This window comes from Silene latifolia, chromosome 6 (assembly GCF_048544455.1).
Source record: "Silene latifolia isolate original U9 population chromosome 6, ASM4854445v1, whole genome shotgun sequence".
NCBI lineage: Eukaryota > Viridiplantae > Streptophyta > Magnoliopsida > Caryophyllales > Caryophyllaceae > Silene > Silene latifolia.
In genome coordinates, this window is record NC_133531.1 from 95,242,500 (window position 1) to 95,262,787 (window position 20,288).

Consider the following 20,288-nt stretch of genomic DNA (forward strand, 5'->3'; position numbering starts at 1 on the left):
GATTGATGTGGAATTGGTCAAATTGGTAGGTCATGCAAAACGAGGCTGGTACTCAGAAAGATCCGAGCTTACGTGGTCGAATGTTCAAGCACGTAGACGCCAAAAAAGTAAGAACGTGGTCTAGAATGCAAAGGGAGAAGAGAAGGGCGGACACTCGCGTGAGAAATATGTGAGACCGAAGGTCTCTATTTATACTAATCACACGGAGGAAATAGGGTTTTTGGAGAAACTTTGGAAGTGAATCTCGAAAAGATATGAAAAGATACGAAAAATACGCAGAAAAGGACTTGGGAAGAGGCGCAGCATGCACTGCGTCTCTTGGAAGAGGCGCAACACTTGCTGCGTCCTTTCCCAAGTGGTTTCCTCCTGCGGAAGAAAGATTTCCGTGTTTTGATTAAGGAATAACGGATTAATCTTGTTTTCCTTAATATTTTGTGTGAATATTACGGGAAATATTTTACCAAAGATTAAAAGATTGCAAAATATGGAGTAGAAATATCCGGAATATTCCAGAACATTCTGACTCGGCTTTAGAAAATGAAGACGACTTTTTGACCCAGACTCCAAATGTACTCTAATTACTGCCAAAACGACCATATCGGCACATAGATGACAATTAAGAGGTAGACACAAATGTTTGAGCGACCACTTGACGATAAACTTACGAACTGTCACAAATCGTTCCGCGTACCAAACATGCGGCCCAATCATCACCGGGTGGTTTGCGGGAGGTGCAGAAATGAGGTATCTACAGGTTGACACTAATATCGTAAGATGGGTGTCTTTAAGCCGAAACATTTATCGTATAATCAACTTGCTAACTTGACATGAGAATTTACATAATTAGCATGTGTGACCCGACCTCCCTAGACATTTTCTTTTTATTGTTGTTTTTACTTTAACTCAAACCAATCAACCAAAGCAAACGTAATCGACCTTGATAAAATTCAATCCATAACAACTAAATTATAAACTCCCGTCTTCTTTGGGTTCGACCCCTAAGTACTACATTAATTTGTTACCTATGGTATAAATATTATCTTTGCATAGGTGTGTGATAGCCTATCAAAAAGGAAATGTCTTTTAGCTCAAAAGAACATGACCTAACTGAATCGAACTTAAAAGGAAATGACTTTAAGTTCAAAAGAACATGGCTAATTGCCTAAGTGTTATATAGCTAACTAATTTGAATTATTTGTTGTATCTTATTTCTATAAGATTGTTTAGAAGTTGGACTATTCAAAAAGTACTTTGTAACAATCATCTCGCTATAACAGCCTGTGAATTTCTTGGGTTTTAAACTAGTTTATTATTATAGATTGATAAGGGTAAAAATTGGAAGATTACTTATTTTAGATACCTAAAATCTCAAATGTTATTCTAGGTACTATTTTATTTCAGCTAGCTTATACTTGCAAAAAAAATTAATTTTCTGAAATTTTGGTCATATAAGCTACTTTGGTCAAATAAGCTACACGAAGTGTCGTGACAAACAAAGCATAAGCCCATGTTCTTTCTGTCTCTTTAGAGCTGAACTGAACTTAATAGAGCTGAACTGAACTAAATAGAGCTGAACTGAACTAAGCTGATTTGAGCTGAACTAAACTGAAATAATAACAATAACAATAATAATAATAATTAATATTAAAAGTTAATTATAATAATTGTAATATAATAACAGTAATAGTAATAATATTGATGTAATAATAATAATAATAATAATAATAATAATAATAATGTTGCAGCTGGGTTTGTTGATTACTATAAAAGTCTCCTTGGCACTTCTGTTGACACTTCCCCTCTTAATTCATACTTCATTCAGCCACAATTCCTTCATGAAATCATAGACTTGAACATTAATATTATTAAAATTTTATAGCTATGTAAAATTGTAACTTGATTGTACAAACAACTTCCGAGATTCGATTACTATCAACAACACATTCTATCAATTCAATTGCTAAAATCTTATATCCTTCTACTTACGTCTCCGGTTAACAATACCATAACTTCGGAGAAACGGTTTTTCAATACCGTTATTGAGAGACCACTGTTCCATATAATAGTTTATGTTTGCTTTATGCACGTATGTCAATGCTTATTTTCTTTTGTTCATATCTTTAGTTACATATCACTAAAAATTATAAAAATTTGATATTCATAATGCACTCGGGTAGACAATTTAAACAAGATCTCACATGACTATCTTTTATGTTACATTAGAAGTTGTATTAAAGATTCTTCTCACCCATGAATAGTGCCAAAAAAGAAAACGTAAACAATTCAATGAAACGGAGAAAGTATGTTATTTACAATAATTTCTTTAAGTACCTATGATTTGAAAATGATTATTGACATTGATTAGCTTATATTGATGCTTATCAAATCTCGACCAGGCCACCTGTTTGTTGTTGTTGAATCGGTTGGATGCGTTTTTTATTCCTATAAGAGCATCTCCAACAACGCTTTTCACTCTCCGCGTTTGTCTATGCCGTACAAAAAAGTGCCAGGTGGAGGCAAATTTGGGATGAGGATTGCAACACGGCGCGGTTACTCAAGGATTGAAACACTGCGCGAAACATTGTCCATATCATCTCTTTTGTTACTTTTTCAATTTTATAATTCTCAAAAAGTAGATGTGCAATGTATTATTTATCACAAATTCTCATTATAGACGGCACATATCCGTCTATAGTTATAGACGGGCCAAATATCCACCCACTTTAAGTAAAACGGGCCAAATGTCACCACCTTAATGCCAAATGTCACCAGTACCATTTTCATATGATAAACTACCTGTTGTAGCTTAGGAAATGACATTAGTGACATTTGGCATTAAGGTGGTGACATTTGGCCCGTTTTACTTAAAGTGGGTGGATATTTGGCCCGTCTATAGCTATAGACGGATATGCGTCGTCTATAATGAGACGCTTTGATTATTTATTATATACACATTTACCCAACTAATTAGTTTTAACCTATTTTTTATTTTTACCAAAATTTAATATGTAATTATTATTTTTCAAAAAAATAATTACACTATAGTTCCTATTTTTTTTTTCTCTACAAATAGTATTAGTATTGACATATATCCGCTCACTTTTTCTTATCTTCTTTCTTTGATTTTCTTTACTCTCTTAAATATTGTATTAATGTATCCTTGTAAAATAATGTTTTAAATTTTAAATTTTTATGTTTTAGAAATTGTCTTCGAATTTTTTTTTTTTAAGAGAAAAAAACGTTTTAATTTTTTTTTCTATAATAAACCTGAACCTCATAAGTAGAAGTAAAATTTAATGTGTCTTTATGTTTTCTGAGATAACATTTGTTATTAAATGTGTACTCCCTCCTAGTCTCTATTTTCTTCCCTTTATTTGTGGGCACGAGTATTAAGGCGAAGAATAAAATAAGAGTAAAAGAATTGGGTGGGGTTTGGTGATAGGAGAGGGGTATGAATAATTAGTAGTTAAATAAATAATTGTGGGGCTAAAACATTAAGGAAAGTAATAAAATATGGGTAAAAGAGTTGAGTGAGGTTTGATGATAAGAGAGAGGAATGAATAAAATAAGAGTAAAAGTTTCCAAAATAAGAAAGGGGAAGAAAACCTGAATAATCCGTTTAAGAAAATAAGGAAGAAAATAGTGAATAAGAGGGAAGAAAATAGTGAATAGAAGGTAGAGTTCATATCTTACTGGCTGCATGCCCTCCAAGTGATGGATTCTTATGTAACTGTCACTGTACACCATCAGGTAGTACCTCTGATGCGTTCCTTCAATGAGTAGGTGAGTTCCTTGGGTAAGATTTAATTCAAACTCCTGCAAATAATACATATTGATACAGGGGTGACGCTGAAAGTGTGATTTCAGCATCATGTCATCTGTAATCCCAATCGAGCAGATTGGACAAACCAATTTTGCAAAGGGGCATTGGTTTATGTGTCGGGGATATTCGTCAATTGGAAGAATCTGCAAGCACCCCCTATCCTTGAAAAGGCATGAAACCATTGCCTGGGACAATATACCATTGATAGCCCTGCTTTCTCTTAACTCACCTCCGCGACAATAAGGGCACAAACCTCCTACTCTGTTATGGCATTCAGCACATATTTTGTGTTGATAGAAGCAACTGTAAATCGGACGTCGGGTGACATTGCGGCATATGTCACAACTCAAAATGTCCAACTCATCAAGGGTAGTGTGTATCACCATGTTGAATCTCTGCAATTTTGCAATAAAGAAAATCAGAAACAAAATTAAAAATAATAATGCAACCAGATACCACACTTATCCACCTAAGGCAAACTCTATTGACCCCAACTTATATCTTTGGATAAGATCTTAGACACTGCCATTCTCCTTAAACAAGCTCCTAATGACTCTTTCATCCTCTTCAGAATTACAGTAGGGTGCATTACAGCATGCTCAATCCTACATTTAATCCTGCATTCCCAAATAAGATTTGACCAATCCAGAAATAGCAGCCATTGTTTATTCAGCAGCGAATTACATCTCCACCCTAGCAATCATTGAATCATGTCACCATGCCAGGGTATCCTCAACCATTCCTGTACCAGTTGTTTACACTGACAACTAAACTAACATTCAAGAGCCCATCTAACTTTCTGATGCATTCCAATTAACCAGTCATACCCAGGGAATACAGTAAGATTGTTGTGTTGCATCCATTTTTCCATTTATGCAGCCAAATGACATTCACAACAAATTGACGAACTGATGCCAGGTATGAAAGATTAACACAAACACCGTTATCATCCTACCCCCTACCAGAGTTTAATCACTATTTCCATCCCCGATAATTGTTCTATAATACTGTAGAACGGTTGTTTTGTATGTTAAAATACCTCATTTATTGATTATAACAAGTGAATGTTTAACCTTCAAATGGCCGTCTTATTCTATAATTTGTGTTGACGATCGCACATTAATATGACACAGCAAGAACGAGTAGTACTGAGTATTTCAGAAAACAAACCTCACAAATTCCGCAACAAACTACTGAAGGGTTCCATTTCCAAACATACATATTTGCATTACAACAACCCCAAACTAAATCAATTATCCAAATCAGAGATGTCAAAATAAATACAACCCTACTATGAATGATGTAATTCAAAGTAAACAAATACAGAAATATCCTTAGTCCCAAAATTATTTGGGGTCGGCCGATATGAATCATCATTTGAAACCGTCCAAGGCTTCCAATAGAGCTCGATAATATATATAGATTTAATTACATACATATTTAAAAAAAATCCAAAGTAAACAAATACAGAAATATAGTAAATAAAACAATAATTAACCAAAATCACCAAAAAAGAACACAAATTTCAATCTAAAATCAAAAACAAAAACCTACCCAAATTATCATTTGAACTTAAAATCAAAATTCAAGAAGGCTTACAAGAAGTTTTAGCACCAACATGACCAAAAATAGCTCCAACATACTCATAAGATTACCACCAGTAGTACGAAACCCAAGATGCTGATACCCATTAGAAGCAACAATAAAAGCTTGATAATCCCAAAACCCAACAGCATGAGCTTGTGGCCAATTCCTATAAACAAATCTTCAAATCGATACACTTGAAAATAATCAGATATTGTTCCATTACAGCAATATTTAGACCATTGTGGACATTCCCAACCTCTCATACACACTTTTTTACCCTTAATTGTTTTCACTTTAATTTCTTCAGACATCTCTAAAACCGCCATTTCCCACCATTAATGCAAGCGTTAGAGCTTGAAAAAGCACCATTTTTGTGTGTTTGCCCGTGTTAGAACAACCCTACAAATTGTGATAAATTAGTTTAAAAAGAAATGAAGGATTGCGATAAATTGACCAAAAATATGTCATCCTATATGATTAACAATTCCTAGAACTAAATTTAATAAAATTATCGAAAAACATGTTAGCAACTCAAAACGTCAAATCGAAAATCTAGTAAATAGGTATGTTTGTATGACTGTATCAGCCGTTTGTGATAAATCTTGTAATACTTTCTTTAATAAAATGGGTTGATTAATTTCTGTTCTTACCCGAATGTGTACGGCTGTAAATCAACAAATTTAACATTGCAAGAAACATTACGAATGGCAAAGGTATCACATTCAAGAACTCAACTAACCTTATGAACAAAAATAAACAACCCGTCAAATATTATATTCATGATTATATACAAAAGATAGGGAAAATCAAAGGAGAGATTACCAATAATTTTCGGCAAGCGATGGAGATGATTGATGAAAGGGTGTTTCTTTAAGCAATGAAGATGACCGCCAGGAGAGAATGTATTATGGATATTAAGAACGGTGTAATTCTCGTACCAAAAAAAAAAAAAGAACGGTGTAATTCAATTGTAATTATGAACAACGAATGTATTAAATTATAAATTCAAAAACAAGAGAGAGAGAGAGAATGAATGATCTAAGAGAAAGGCAGGTATATATGGGCGGGAAGTTGGAGCTTGCAACAGTTGACCCCAACTGAAAAATCGACCCGACTTATCCTAAAACCGAGCTGGTAGAACCTTAAAATATGCTAAGCCAAAACTAACCTGAATCGAGCCGAAGGCTAACCGATAAACCGAGAGAATCCAAAATGATATGACCTGAACCGTTTTGTGACTCGATCCGAACCGCTGCGAAACCCGATTCACGACAAACCGCACCTGACCCGAATGGAACTGAACTGACCCGTAACTCAACCTTGAACCGTATTAACTCGATCCATACGTAGAAATTTTAAAAAAAAAATAGTCTAAAATTGCACGTAATTTTTTGTTAATAAATTTGATAAAAATATGAGTCATTTTCTTTTGCAAGACAAAATATAATCTTTAAATAAAAAGTTGAGAAATGTTAAGTACACTATTCTTGGCGCGGGGATCGAGGCGATTGCATGCGGGTCAAGGTGGTGGCGTACATTTGATAACGTGGCAACTTGAGTGTAACGTTTTAAATGGTGATGCGACAATTTTACTACTAAAGACGTTAAAACGCGATTATGGCTCATTAAACGATATTATAACGTGTTATTGGTTGAGTAACGACATTAAAATGAGATAGGAAGTGATGTAATGTGGTATTGCGTATCGAGGATTGTAAGTCGTCTTGAAAGATAATGTGTGGAGTATACGAGTCAAAAGTTTCGGAATGTAACGTTTACCATTAAAAAAAGGTTTTTGGTATGATCTTTGTAGTTAATAGTTAAAGACTTCAAGGTGTGATTAGGTAATTGTTGTATATTGTTAATATGTGACGAAGAAAAAATACTTTTGTCGATTATGTAATACCCGAATATTTTAGGACCCGAAAAAGAACCTTGGGATGCGTGACCTGACCTTAGACTAGACTAGAGATCACTCGGGAGTGAAGTATGACTATAAAGTGGGCCGAGTATAACCTATACTAGACTTAGTGGAGTTGTTATAATGTCCGCCTATAGAAGGATCGTTTTAAAACTGTCATAACTTGAGATCTAGACATGGTATTGATTTGATTCCAATTGGAAGTGATAGCTTATCCTCTTACGATTCCAACGGTAGGTCACACGTCCAAAATGACCAAACAACGAGTGAGATATGACTGTTTTACGAAAACTGGTCATTGCTGAGAACTGCGTTGCACTCGACCGAGTGGACTCGTCACTCGATCGAGTGACGCTGAATCAAAACACAGGATAAGGAAATCTTATTCCCTTATCCTCATTCATTCTATCTTTTTCCTTCTCACTCCAAATCCTCTCCCTTCTCTCTAAAACCCTCATAAACCTCTTCCACCATGGATCCAAGCTTGCTTTAAGAAATCTCTCACATGGTTCTTCACCATCCACACTTGTAAGTCGATTTTCACTCATCCTTGTTTAAGACTTCACCCTAATTTTTGGGGGTTTTAACTTGGGTTAATTAGTTAGTAATTAGTATATGTAATATGGGTAATTAGTAGGTAATAATAAGGGGTTCGTATTATATAATAGAATAGGATGTATTTGTGATGGTAATACATGATTTGTATAGGACTAAGACGGTCTTGTGAGACGGAATCGTATGGGATTCGGGTAACTCATGAAGAATGCGAAAAGATAGGTTTATCCTACACGGGTTCAATATTTTTTGTGCATATTTGCGTGTCTTGCATAGTCATTTTTATGTACGAGTCTATTGGAATAACATGTTGGTATTTGAGAAAGTTTTATTCATGATATGTTGGGATTGAGTTCATGATGAGTCATATAATTGGTGTTGTGTTGCATTTTCCATGTATGGTTATTGTTGTGTTGTGTTGGAGATCATTGGTGGTGTTACTTGGTTATTGAGGAGGTGTAAGACGGTTGGGAGACAGTCTTACGCTTGAGTCACTTCTTGGAGCTTCCCATTCCAAGAGGGATGTGCACATTAGTGGCTTGAGTTACGGAAGGACTCGTGTGGTTGAGACACGAAGTATGGCAGGAGATCCAGTTGGCTTCCGGACCCGGTACGTATGGGCGTATCCCGGTACCTATTTGTGGTTGTTGGTATGTCTGGGCATGTCTCGGTACCAGTATGGTTGACGGTATGTCTAGGCATGTCCCGGTACCGTGGTGGTTGTTTGATAGTATCTCATTCATGTTATTGGCATATTGCATATTTACCTATCATGTTGTGTTGTATGTTTAATTATTGAAACTGACATGTTGTGTGTCTGTGTAATTGTCACCTATTTTCGGGGTGGCTTGTGTCGATTTATAAGATATTTCCGATCATATTGGGAGCAGGTTGAGTACAGGTTGTTTGGTGTCAAGCGGAAGACATGTGATGCCTATCGTTGTGTGCACCAAAAATAAATTTATAGTTCCAAACTACTACTATAGCTAGTGGCAGTCAGGGTCGAACCACAGAGAGGCGTGTGCAATTATTAGTTGTCTAATTTTAGTCTTGAGGTAACAGTGTGTGGGGGTTTTGATTTGATTTGGTCTATAACTAAAAGCAATAAATGAAATGTAACTAAATAAACAGATGAGATCAAATATTAAAAGGGGTGCTAAGATGGTCGGTTCACTATAGTTTCGGCAGCAGTATACTAGGTAGGTCTAAAACAAACACGTGAGACGGGAAAATAAGAAGTCATCTCGGTCCATTCTTAACAGGTAACATCTTTCGATCTCGCTACAGGTCCCTAATATCACTAATACTAACTTTCGTCCTGAAAAGTGATTTATAAGTCTAAATTAAGTCATCTTTCGATCTCATTAATCTAGTCGTCTTAATTAGGTAGGCTATCTCCCTTCCCTATCTTTCGATCTTTATTGGGTCGGTCAATTCCTAGGCATTCAACTAGTCGCGTGCACTCGATTCGTCGAATATGGAAATTAAATTAATTAAAACGAAGCTGAACTCACGTGGCCAGTCGATCGACCAGGGTGTGCAGTCGATCGACCGTGGCGCGATTAGGTCTTCCTATTCTAATGCCGCCTACTTCTAAAGATTCTCTACATCCTAGCACAGGGTATTTAGCTACTCATGACTATGACGGAAACAACAATAAAATTAAGGAATAAAACTACTGAATTCATGCTTGAAATAATTAAACAAACAAATAACATAAAACGATAAATTGGGTTCGGGAGATCTAACCTAGTAATTCTATACTACGAACAAATAAAGTAATAAAACTGAAATAAGAGCAGAAGAATACCGAATAGAGGAATTGCAGAAGAAAGATCCAAAAACCGAATGCAAAGTAAGTTGTATTGAATACGAAACAATATTTAGAACCCTAATTATAAATGATAAACTAAAACTGAATGAAAACTGGATAAAAACTCGATGATTATTCTGAAAACTAAAGCTACGTTATATAGGAATACAACGTAGTTCTTATTCCAAAACCTAATGTACTATGGGCTTCTAATTTCTCGATCTTTTAATTCACGCTGATTAGCGGTATGGTCGATCGACCACTGTGACCGGTCGATCGACTGAACTATGCTGAACAGTAGCTTCTGTTTGCGTGCGTTGGTCGATCGACCACACAGGCCAGTCGATCGACTGCTTTAGCTGATAGTCCGCTTCTAATTCTTCATAGAATTATCTTTCAAGCCTCGAAATGCGCACCAAGCTCGTTCCTTGAGTAAATACTTCACGTCAAATACAATGCAGGGTACTCGGGGACGGATTTAGCTTGATTTTCCGCTGGATTATTCACATTTCTGCAATAATGTACAAAAACACGAAAGTAGACGGAAATAGGGAGAATAGTAGCATAAACTACATAAATGAGCTCTGAAATGCGTGTAAAATGAGGTGTAAAACATCATATAAATGACACGCATCAAACTTCCCCAAACCAAAACCTTGCTTGTCCCCAAGCAAGAACTAGACTCGATCCTAAAAACCTAATTGGAACGAGTTCAATCTCAGAGCGAAATGCAAACTGAATAGCCTAAACCAATTTAATGCAACAACTAACAATCAATTAGCAATATGAATCATGCAAACGAGTTATGAAGTCGTTAAAAACTGCTGAACTGTCAACTGTAGAGACTTATCAAATCGGACTCTCACGGGTCACTCATATCTCTCAATAAATATAGGCGAATATATGTAAAAGATAGAAAGAATTCATTTTGTAGTGACTCTCACCTAACTACGACCTATAAGAACATGCCTGCAATCTAATATGAAAATGATCTTTACAACCGTACATATGCATTCCAACCAATCAAATGACCATGACACATGCCGAGGTAAGTATGGATATGTGAGGTATGGGTAAGACGAGGCTAAACATTTTTGGGAATGTGGAGGTATAGGTGATCAAGCTAGTACCTAAACAAAACCATATGACAACATCCAACTTCTTGCTCAAGGATTCAATCGAACGGTGCTAATTATCAAGCACAAATCTCGCATTTTCCATAATAATTAATCAATCAACTCCCCATAAGATACAAATGCAACATGGGAGCAAAAATCGCCATTTAAATAAGGTCTTTGAATATGCGAATTGATTTTTTTTTTCTCTTTCTCGGGCTACAGTCGATTGACCAAGATGAACAGTCGAACGACCGTCCTCTACAGTACAACACACATTTTTTTTCTCTTTTTTGTTTTCTTTTTTTTCGAATCAATTTTTTTTCTTTCTTTCTTTCCCTCCTTCATTTTTTTCTTCCCAACGTCATCTCAAAATGAGCATATGCCACCAAAAACGTAGTAACAATCCCAAGAACTTAAACTACTAGCTTGACAAGGGCAGGCTAAGTGTAGAATGTAGTTAACGGGACAAAAAAGGCTATTTTTGGCAGTGTGGAGCTTATGGGCAATATGAATAAAGGAAACCTCTTCCACATGTGTCAACGAACCACAAACCGAATGCATACAGGTATTAAGCAGATCAAGTTCATATTTATGCACATTTATGTAACATGTCTCATAAGGAGTAACTACTCACATCCTAGATAAACTGGTCACAGATGACACCAGTTATAGGCTCTAATCCTTAGAAAATAATGTAGTTTGCCAAAAATCAAAGTCAAGTCTCAAGTTCAGCAAGAAATGTAACGAAAACTCGTAGACTATGCATATATGATTCTACTAATAACATGTCAATTAGCAAGGCTTAGGCAAAAATCGTTGAAAATGCAATGTCATCATTGAAATACTACCGTTCCGACTCGACTTATATGCTAAAATAAACATGCATTTTTTAAAATTTTTGAAATTTTTCGATTTTTTTTTGGATTTTCTGTACATATAAGAGAAAATAAACAACAATGCAAGACAAAAATGTAAACGTGAATGCAAGCAAATGAAATGCAACGCAAAACCCTTCCCCAAACCAAATCACACAATGTCCCCATTGTGCAAAATCATATAATGAGATAAACGGGAAACGGGAATTTGCGTTAAATTAATTAAAATAAGACATGAAGTAAGGACTTGGAAACTCACAAGACTTTAAGCGCAGCGAAAGGAAACCTCCCCAAACCAGCGTGAGCTAGGAGGTTTCAGTAGCCAGCAGTGCTACCATAGGTACCTGAAAAGACAGAATATACCGCGCATTATCCGAGAAAACAAAAATGAAGCGGTAAATTACGTGCAAAGAATTAAATTCAAGAAAGAAGTACAGCAGCTACATTGGTCGATCGATCGATGGTCCTGGTCGATCGACCAGTTCACGATGATCAGAGGGTACTGTAATGCCGAGGGGGCTGATCGATCGATCGACCGGCTAGTCCGTCGATCGATCGACCTACCCGACGCTTGACTTTTTCTTCGAATTAACTCAATGAATTGAGTTAACTTGGTCTAATAACCTGTAAATGCACATAAAAACGCACCCAAAATTGCGCTAAACCCAATTGTAACAGTCTAAAGACGGAAATTAAACTAAGCACACACTAAGAGTTTTTTTTTTTTTAAACAACTACGAATTTTATTCGCAAAACTAAACAAATCACATCCGGGTTGCCTCCCGGCCAGCGCTGGTTTCAGACAGGTCCCGCTCGACCTCTTTTTCTTCAGCATCTTACTCTAATGGAGCCCAATCAAAACAACTCAAGGCTCTCAGCAACCTATCATACATCTGCGCATGTGCTACACAAAACTGTAAGTAGCACCATAAGATAGAAATAACATAGGAAATCAAAATGTAAAAACATTTAAGCTTAACAAATTTCCTATGGCAGCTCCTAAAATCATCCACAAAATAATTCTGCTCTCCAGCTAAGGGAGGAATATAAAAGCTCAAATTATCCGCAGGTGGAAAATTAGAGAGCTCAGGAGCAATAAACTCAAAAATAACGCGAGTAGAATTAAGATGCTCAGACGGGTATGAACTGTGAGGTGGAGGAGTCTGGTCAACTAAGGGAGAAGGTGGATAATCGTCCCAAATGCATGGGGCGGTAAAGTCAAATGGGTCAATCGGGTCCTCTATAATAGGTTCATCTATAATATCGTCATACACATCCCAATTAACCTCAAGACTGTCAAAATTTTCCTCCTCACTCTCCTTATTTCTGGACTCGTCAAGTTGGAGATTCTCAAAGAGATCCTCCAAATCGACCTCACTATCAGTGCAAGAATCATAAAGGGGTTCTAAACTATCCTCATAAAAAGGATTGTCAACCACGCTAATGATCTCCTCTATGTCTACGTCAGCATTTCCTAGATCGGTTTCTAAGGTCTCACCCACCCCCTCATCTGAGTCAACATGAAGAGAAAAAGTAGGTTTAAGAGATTCAGTAGCAAACCAATTAAAGAATTCTAACACCTCAATTACGGGGATTCTTTCGAAATCCCACTTACCTATAGACTCGAGGTATGCTCGCGTAGGGTCATTCATATGCCGGAAAATGGTGCAGCATATTTGGAGATCAGAAAAGGCATCTCGTCTGGGCTCAATAAACTCCCAAAGTCTGGCTAAATAAGCACCAAAGATTTCATTCTCTTCATGCGGAAAACTCAGAAGGAACGACATGAGAACGGTCTCAAGGAACCGAAGTTCCCTGAGACTAAAGAAAGAAAGACTAAAATTAAAAACAACTAAAACTAGCGCTGCCTCCCCGGCAACGGCGCCAAAATTTGATGCCTGTCGTTGTGTGCACCAAAAATAAATTTATAGTTCCAACCTACTACTATAGCTAGTGGCAGTCAGGGTCGAACCACAGAGAGGCGTGTGCAATTATTAGTTGTCTAATTTTAGTCTTGAGGTAACAGTGTGTGGGGGTTTTGATTTGATTTGGTCTATAACTAAAAGCAATAAATGAAATGTAACTAAATACGCCCTCTCTCTCTAAAAATTTTTTCTCTCAACTTTTCTAACAACCTTTTTCTAACAAACTTTTCAACAAACTTTTTCCCCTTTTTTTCTTCATGGTTTTTCCCGGTTCCTTTTTCTCTTGATCAATTCTTGATCAATGGCGCGAACAAGGGGGCGTATTGCTCGATTGCGGACGACATTGTCGACTTCTCAAGCTACGCTTCCTAATGATACTCTTTTGGACGGAAATGGTGAAGATTTGGCTGACCTTGTGTTGACCCCGACGCGAGTTGTGGAGACTGTTAATGATCGCATTGCATCCGCCATTGCTTCGGCTCGAGTTTCTTCGAAGGTTGCTAATTTCTCTTCTCCATCTTCTACTATGGCTGTGTCTGTAAACCCTAATTCTTTAGTATCATCACCAATTTCTAGTGCTAAGGCACCTATTCCTAATTCGGTTCCCTCAATTCCTGTTACTGTGAATCCTGTGCATAATTTGGCTGTTAATAATGATACTATTGTCCATAATACCATTGATAATCATACATCACAAGTTTCTTCTGCTAATTTGGGGAAAACTTGGTCTAATGTTGTTAAAAAACCTGTTAAGGCTGGTATGAGTTTATTTTACTGTCATGATAGTGCTGCTGCTGATGCGGTAGAAATTACTGCTACTGACTTTGAAAAAGAGCTTAAAATTTGGGAATTCACTCTCATGGGGCATATCATTGGGGCTAAGCCTTCTTTGAAAATTGTTCAGGATTTTGTTACTAAGTATTGGGGTTCCATTGCTTTGCCAGTGGTTCAATATTATAAGAAAGGCTGGTTTGCATTTAGATTTGATTCACATGAGGCTATGACTAATGTTCTTAGGCAAGGTCCTTGGAAAATTGGTCCAAATTCCCTGATTCTCAAGCATTGGACTCCTTCTTTTTCTGTGGAAATGAAGAAAGTAGCAAAAGTCCCAGTTTGGATTCTTTTCCCTGGGTTAGATCCTTATCTCTGGTCTGAGTCTGTTCTTAGCAAGATTGCTAGTAAATTGGGCAAGCCTTTGTTTGCTGATTTGGCTACTACTCATAAGGACAAGCTTTCTTTTGCTAGGGTTATGGTGGAAATAGATGTTACTCAGCCTTTTCTTGATCATGTGGATATTGTGTCTCCTTTCCTTGGTCCTACTTCCCAGAAAGTAGTTTATGAATGGGTGCCTTTCTACTGTTCTGGGTGTGGCAAGCTAGGGCATAAGATTGACACTTGCAAGTGGGTTAAACCAACTAATGAACCACATACTGTGGATACTTCTTCTTCTGAGCTGGGTTCTGTGGGTGAGATGCAGCAGATTGGAGATCATCAGAAAGAGAATGTAGACTCAGGATGCTCTCAGCTAGGTCAGAGATCTCTTTCTGATCCTCCTCCTTCTGTTGCTTCTCCTCCCCCTCCCTCTATAAGCTTGGTTACTGCTCCTAATCCTTCTCCTGAACTGATCTTTGAAGACCCTGTTGCTAAGGATCTTGTGATTTCAAATTCATTTCAGTCTCTTGCACCAGGGGTAATTTCTCCTAAAACTGATATTGTGGCCTCTAATGAGCTAGGTGTTTTGGGTCCAATTCAGGGTGGTACAGATGTGCTAATAGAGAATGTAGGCTCAGGATGTTTTGAACTAGGCCAGAGATCTCTATCTAAGTCATCTAAACCTCCTGATATTGGTCCTACTTTACACTCAGCATGCTCTGACACTGGCCAACCAGGCCCTAGTAGCAAGGTTACTCTTCATCCTCCTGTTTAATGAAGATTTCTTCTTGGAATGTTCGTGGTTTCAACTGTCCTCTCAAACATAGTGAGGTCAAGGATTTCTTGAAGGATAATAGTATTGATGTTCTTGCTCTCTTGGAAACTAGAGTCAAGGAACATAATGTTGCTAGTATTGTTAATCAACACTTTGGTAATTGGGTGGTCATCACTAATTACAGTCACCACTATAATGGTAGAATATGGGTTTTCCTTAATCCTAGTGCTGTGTCTATTACTCACACTAGTAAAGATGCTCAGTTTATTCATTTGCATTTACATCATTTTGTTTCCAACTTGGATTTCCATTTAAGCTTGGTCTATGGGAGTAATAATGCCTCTGAAAGGGAATCTCTGTGGGAGGGTCTTTCTAGATCTTTTACTACTGATCCCTGGCTTGTTTTGGGGGATTTCAACATTGTTCGAGATCCAGCTGAGAAGCTTAGCTCTACTCCTCCTCCCCTCCAGGAGATGTTGGCTTTCAACAACTGCCTATCCACTTGTCATTTAGATGACCTGGTCAGTATGGGGTGTGACCTCACCTGGACTAATAAGCAAGAGACAAATACTCGGGTCTGGTCTAAGTTGGATAGAGCCTTGGTCAACCCTGCTTGGCTTGCTGCTTTCCCTAATTCTTTTGCTCATTTTCCTGAGCCTGGCATTTCTGACCATTCTCCTACTTTGGTCCATGTCCTTGATACTTACAAGGTTCCTAAAAGATTTAGTTTCCTTGACTGCTGGATTGATCATCCTGATTTTATTGGGACTGTTTCTGATGCTTGGAATACTAAAGTCCATGGCAGTCCTATGTATTGTTTCTTCCAAAAGCTTAAGTCTGTTAAGAGAGCCCTCATTTATTTTCACAAGCAGCACTTTACTAATCTCTCTCACCATGCTAAGACTACTAAAGAGGAGTTACTTCATTGTCAAGCCCAGCTTGTCAAAAATCCTTTCTCTGCTTCTCTTATTATGGAGGAAAAAACCTTGCTTCAGAAATATACTACCCTCAAGACTGCTGAATTAAAAAGCTTGCATCAAAGGGCTAAAATTAAGCATATTAAGTACATGGATTGTGGCTCCAAGTATTTTTTTGCTAAACTTTCTGAGAGAAGGAACCAGCAGCAGATTGGTGTTATTAAAAATCTTAATGGTGACAGTTGTACTGGTAGACAGGATATCAATCTTGCATTTCAGAGTTATTATCAGGAATTGTTGGGCACTGGCAGCCAGGTTAAGGCTCTTGACCCTAACCTGTTCCTTCATAGCCCCACTCTTTCTTCTTCTGATGGTATACCTCTTACCTCTCCTTTAACTCTTAAGGAAATTAAAGATGTTGTGTTTAGTTTGGACAGTAATAGTAGTCCTGGTATTGATGGTTTTTCAGCTGGTTTTTTTAAATCTACTTGGGCTATTATTGGTATGGATCTTAGTAAGGCTGTGTTCTCTTTCTTCAAGAAGCATAATATGGCTAAGCAAGCTAAGTCTACCCTCATTACTCTTATCCCTAAGAAACAGGTCCCTTCTTCTGTGATGGACTTTAGACCCATCTCTTGTTGTACTGTTTTTTACAAAATTATCAGTAAAATCCTTGCTAATAGGTTGAAGCAAGTCTTTGCCCCTTATCATTGGGCCAGAACAGGCTGCTTTTGTGTCTAGTAGAAATATCTTTGAAAATACAATGTTGTCTCAGGCTTTGGTTCAAGGTTATGACAGGAAAAATGTTTCTCCTAGATGTCTGGTTAAAGTTGACATTAGGAAAGCTTTTGACTCCTTAAATTGGAATTTCCTGGCTTGTTCTATGCAATTGATGGGCTTCCCTCAACTGTTTACTGATTGGGTGATGGCTTGCATTAGTAGCCCTGGCTATTCTCTTAAAATTAATGGTGATGTTACTGGGTACTTCTTTGGCCAGAATGGTTTGAGACAAGGGGATCCTTTGTCCCCCTATCTTTTTGTTTTGGGTATGGAAGTTCTCTCTAAATACCTTAGAAAGCTTTGTCAGCAACCTCATGTGTCTCACCATCCTAAATGTCATGCTCTGAATCTCACTCACCTAATTTTTGCTGATGATCTCATGATTTTTACCCGTGGAGATATGCCTTCTGTTGCAGCTGCTTCTACTGCTTTGCATGAGTTTGCTCAAGTCTCTGGACTTTTTGCCAACCCTGATAAAACTAATGTCTATTTTGGTGGGGTTCCTCCTTCTCTACAGGCTCAGATTCTTAATACTACTGGGTTTACTAAGGGTTCTTTCCCTTTCAGGTATCTTGGTTTGCCCCTCAATACTGCTAGGCTCACTACTACTATGTTTGACCCTCTTCTTATAGCTGTTCAAAAAGCTATCACCCACTGGTCTGCCCATCTTCTCTCTTATGCTGGGAAAGTTCAGCTTCTTAACTCTGTTGTCCTTGGATTGAATACTTTCTGGTGCTCTAGTGTTCTCCTTCCAAGGCATATCACTAAGAAGATTTCCAAACTCTGTAAGGACTTCTTCTGGGGTATTCCTTGTGGTGAAAGAAGGCATGTTTTTAAAAGTTGGAAGGACATTTCCTCTCCTATTTCTGCTGGGGGATTCAATATTAAGGATCTGGAAATTTGGAATGTCTCCCTCCTGAGCAGATGGGTCTATTTGCTTGCTCAGACTCATTCAGGGCTTTGGGCTCACTGGGTGCAGCATTATGTTCTCAAGAATTCTGATATTTGGCATATTCCTTCCAAACCTCACTTCCCTTATAGCTTTAAAGCTATCCTCGCTGCTAGAGATGTATTACTTAGCAAAGCTGGTAGCATTTTTAATGTTCAAACTCTGATGCATAGCTGGACTGCTGCAGGCAAGCTGTCATTACATCATGTCTATCTTTTTCTGAAGAATGCTCCTGCTGCAGGGCCTTGGACCTGTCCTCTCACCCATTCCAGCATTTCTCCTAGTCATAAGATCATTTGCTCCTTGGCTGTGCAGAATCAGCTTGCTACTATTGATAATCTGCACAGACGAGGCATTTGCCATGTTAACAGATGTGTGCTTTGTGAACACAATTTAGAGACTTGTGACCATTTGTTTTTCTATTGTCCTTTCTCTCGTGCTGTTTGGCAAGATTTGCTGCACTAGATGGGCATTTTGCGACCTGGTAAAAGTCTTATGGAGGAGCTGCTCTATAGGAGCTCTTATGGATTAAAGCATTGGAGACATGTGTGGTTTATGGTCTCTCTGGTGGCTGCAGTTCATCAACTTTGGGCTGAAAGAAATAGGCGCATTTTTCAAGGAGCTATACAGCAGTGCAGGGGGATTGTTCTGAAAATTAAGTACCTGGTTTCTGTCAGGATGTCTTTATGGCACTCTCACCCTGACTATACACATATAGTAGCTAGCATTTGTTCTTAGCTTCTGGTGTTTTGACTCGGGGTCTTCTTTTGCTGGTTTGTGTCTGTTAGTAGCTTAATTGCTAGTGGATAGTCTTGCAAAATGTATTGTAATTTCTCTCTTTTGATTGAAATGATAAATCTTTTGCAAAAAAAAAAGGGGTGCTAAGATGGTCGGTTCACTATAGTTTCGGCGGCAGTATACTAGGTAGGTCTAAAACAAACACGTGAGACGGGAAAATAAGAAGTCCTCTCGGTCCATTCTTAACAGGTAACATCTTTCGATCTTGCTACATGTCCATAATATCACTAATACTAACTTTCGTCCTGAAAAGTGATTTATAAGTCTAAATTAAGTCATCTTTCGATCTCATTAATCTAGTCGTCTTAATTAGGTAGGCTATCTCCCTTCCCTATCTTTCGATCTTTATTGGGTCGGTCAATTCCTAGGCATTCAACTAGTCGCGTGCACTCGATTCGTCGAATATGGAAATTAAATTAATTAAAACGAAGCTGAACTCACGTGGCCAGTCGATCGACCAGGGTGTGCAGTCGATCGACCGTGGCGCGATTAGGTCTTCCTATTCTAATGCCGCCTACTTCTAAAGATTCTCTACGTCCTAGCACAGGGTATTTAGCTACTCATGACTATGACGGAAACAACAATAAAATTAAGGAATAAAACTACTGAATTCATGCTTGAAATAATTAAACAAACAAATAACATAAAACGATAAATTGGGTTCGGGAGATCTAACCTAGCAATTCTATACTACGAACAAATAAAGTAATAAAACTGAAATAAGAGCAGAAGAATACTTAATAGAGGAATTGCAGAAGAAAGATCCAAAAACCGAATGCAAAGTAAGTTGTATTGAATACGAAACAATATTTAGAACCCTAATTATAAATGATAAACTAAAACTGAATGAAAACTGGATAAAAACTCGATGATTATTCTGAAAACTAAAGCTACGTTATATAGGAATACAACGTAGTTCTTATTCCAAAACCTAATGTACTATGGGCTTCTAATTTCTCGATCTTTTAATTCACGCTTATTAGCGGTATGGTCGATCGACCACTGTGACCGGTCGATCGACTGAACTATGCTGAACAGTAGCTTCTGTTTGTCGTGCGTTGGTCGATTGACCACACAGGCCAGTCGATCGACTGCTTTAGCTGATAGTCCGCTTCTAATTCTTCATAGAATTATCTTTCAAGCCTCGAAATGCGCACCAAGCTCGTTCCTTGAGTAAATACTTCACGTCAAATGCAATGCAGGGTACTCGGGGACGGATTTAGCTTGATTTTCCGCTGGATTCTTCACATTTCTGCAATAATGTACAAAAACACGAAAGTAGACGGAAATAGGGAGAATA

The 20,288-nt window shown here is 37.7% G+C and overlaps 1 protein-coding gene across 1 annotated transcript; it reads right to left on the bottom strand.

The window, feature by feature from the left end:
- Positions 1-1,912: 1,912 nt before the first annotated feature.
- On the bottom strand, positions 1,913-5,736 carry LOC141588376 (uncharacterized). Its single transcript, XM_074409822.1, has 4 exons — positions 5,678-5,736; positions 5,423-5,588; positions 3,694-4,218; positions 1,913-2,569 (listed from the first exon to the last, which is right to left on the bottom strand). Exons 1-4 carry the CDS (start codon positions 5,734-5,736, stop codon positions 2,555-2,557), a joined length of 765 nt encoding a protein of 254 aa, XP_074265923.1. The 3' UTR covers positions 1,913-2,554.
- Between the last annotated feature and the right edge of the window lie 14,552 nt (positions 5,737-20,288).

Coding starts and splice junctions, on each gene's coding strand:
- LOC141588376 (XM_074409822.1), bottom strand. CDS start 5,736: ATGGCGGTTTTAGAGATGTCTGAAGAAATTAAAGTGAAAACAATTAAG. Junction 5,589..5,677: donor ACAATTAAGGGTAAAAAAGT/GTGTATGAGAGG, acceptor ATCGATTTGAAG/ATTTGTTTATAGGAATTGGC. Junction 4,219..5,422: donor TGTTGGTGCTAAAACTTCTT/GTAAGCCTTCTT, acceptor GCAAAATTGCAG/AGATTCAACATGGTGATACA.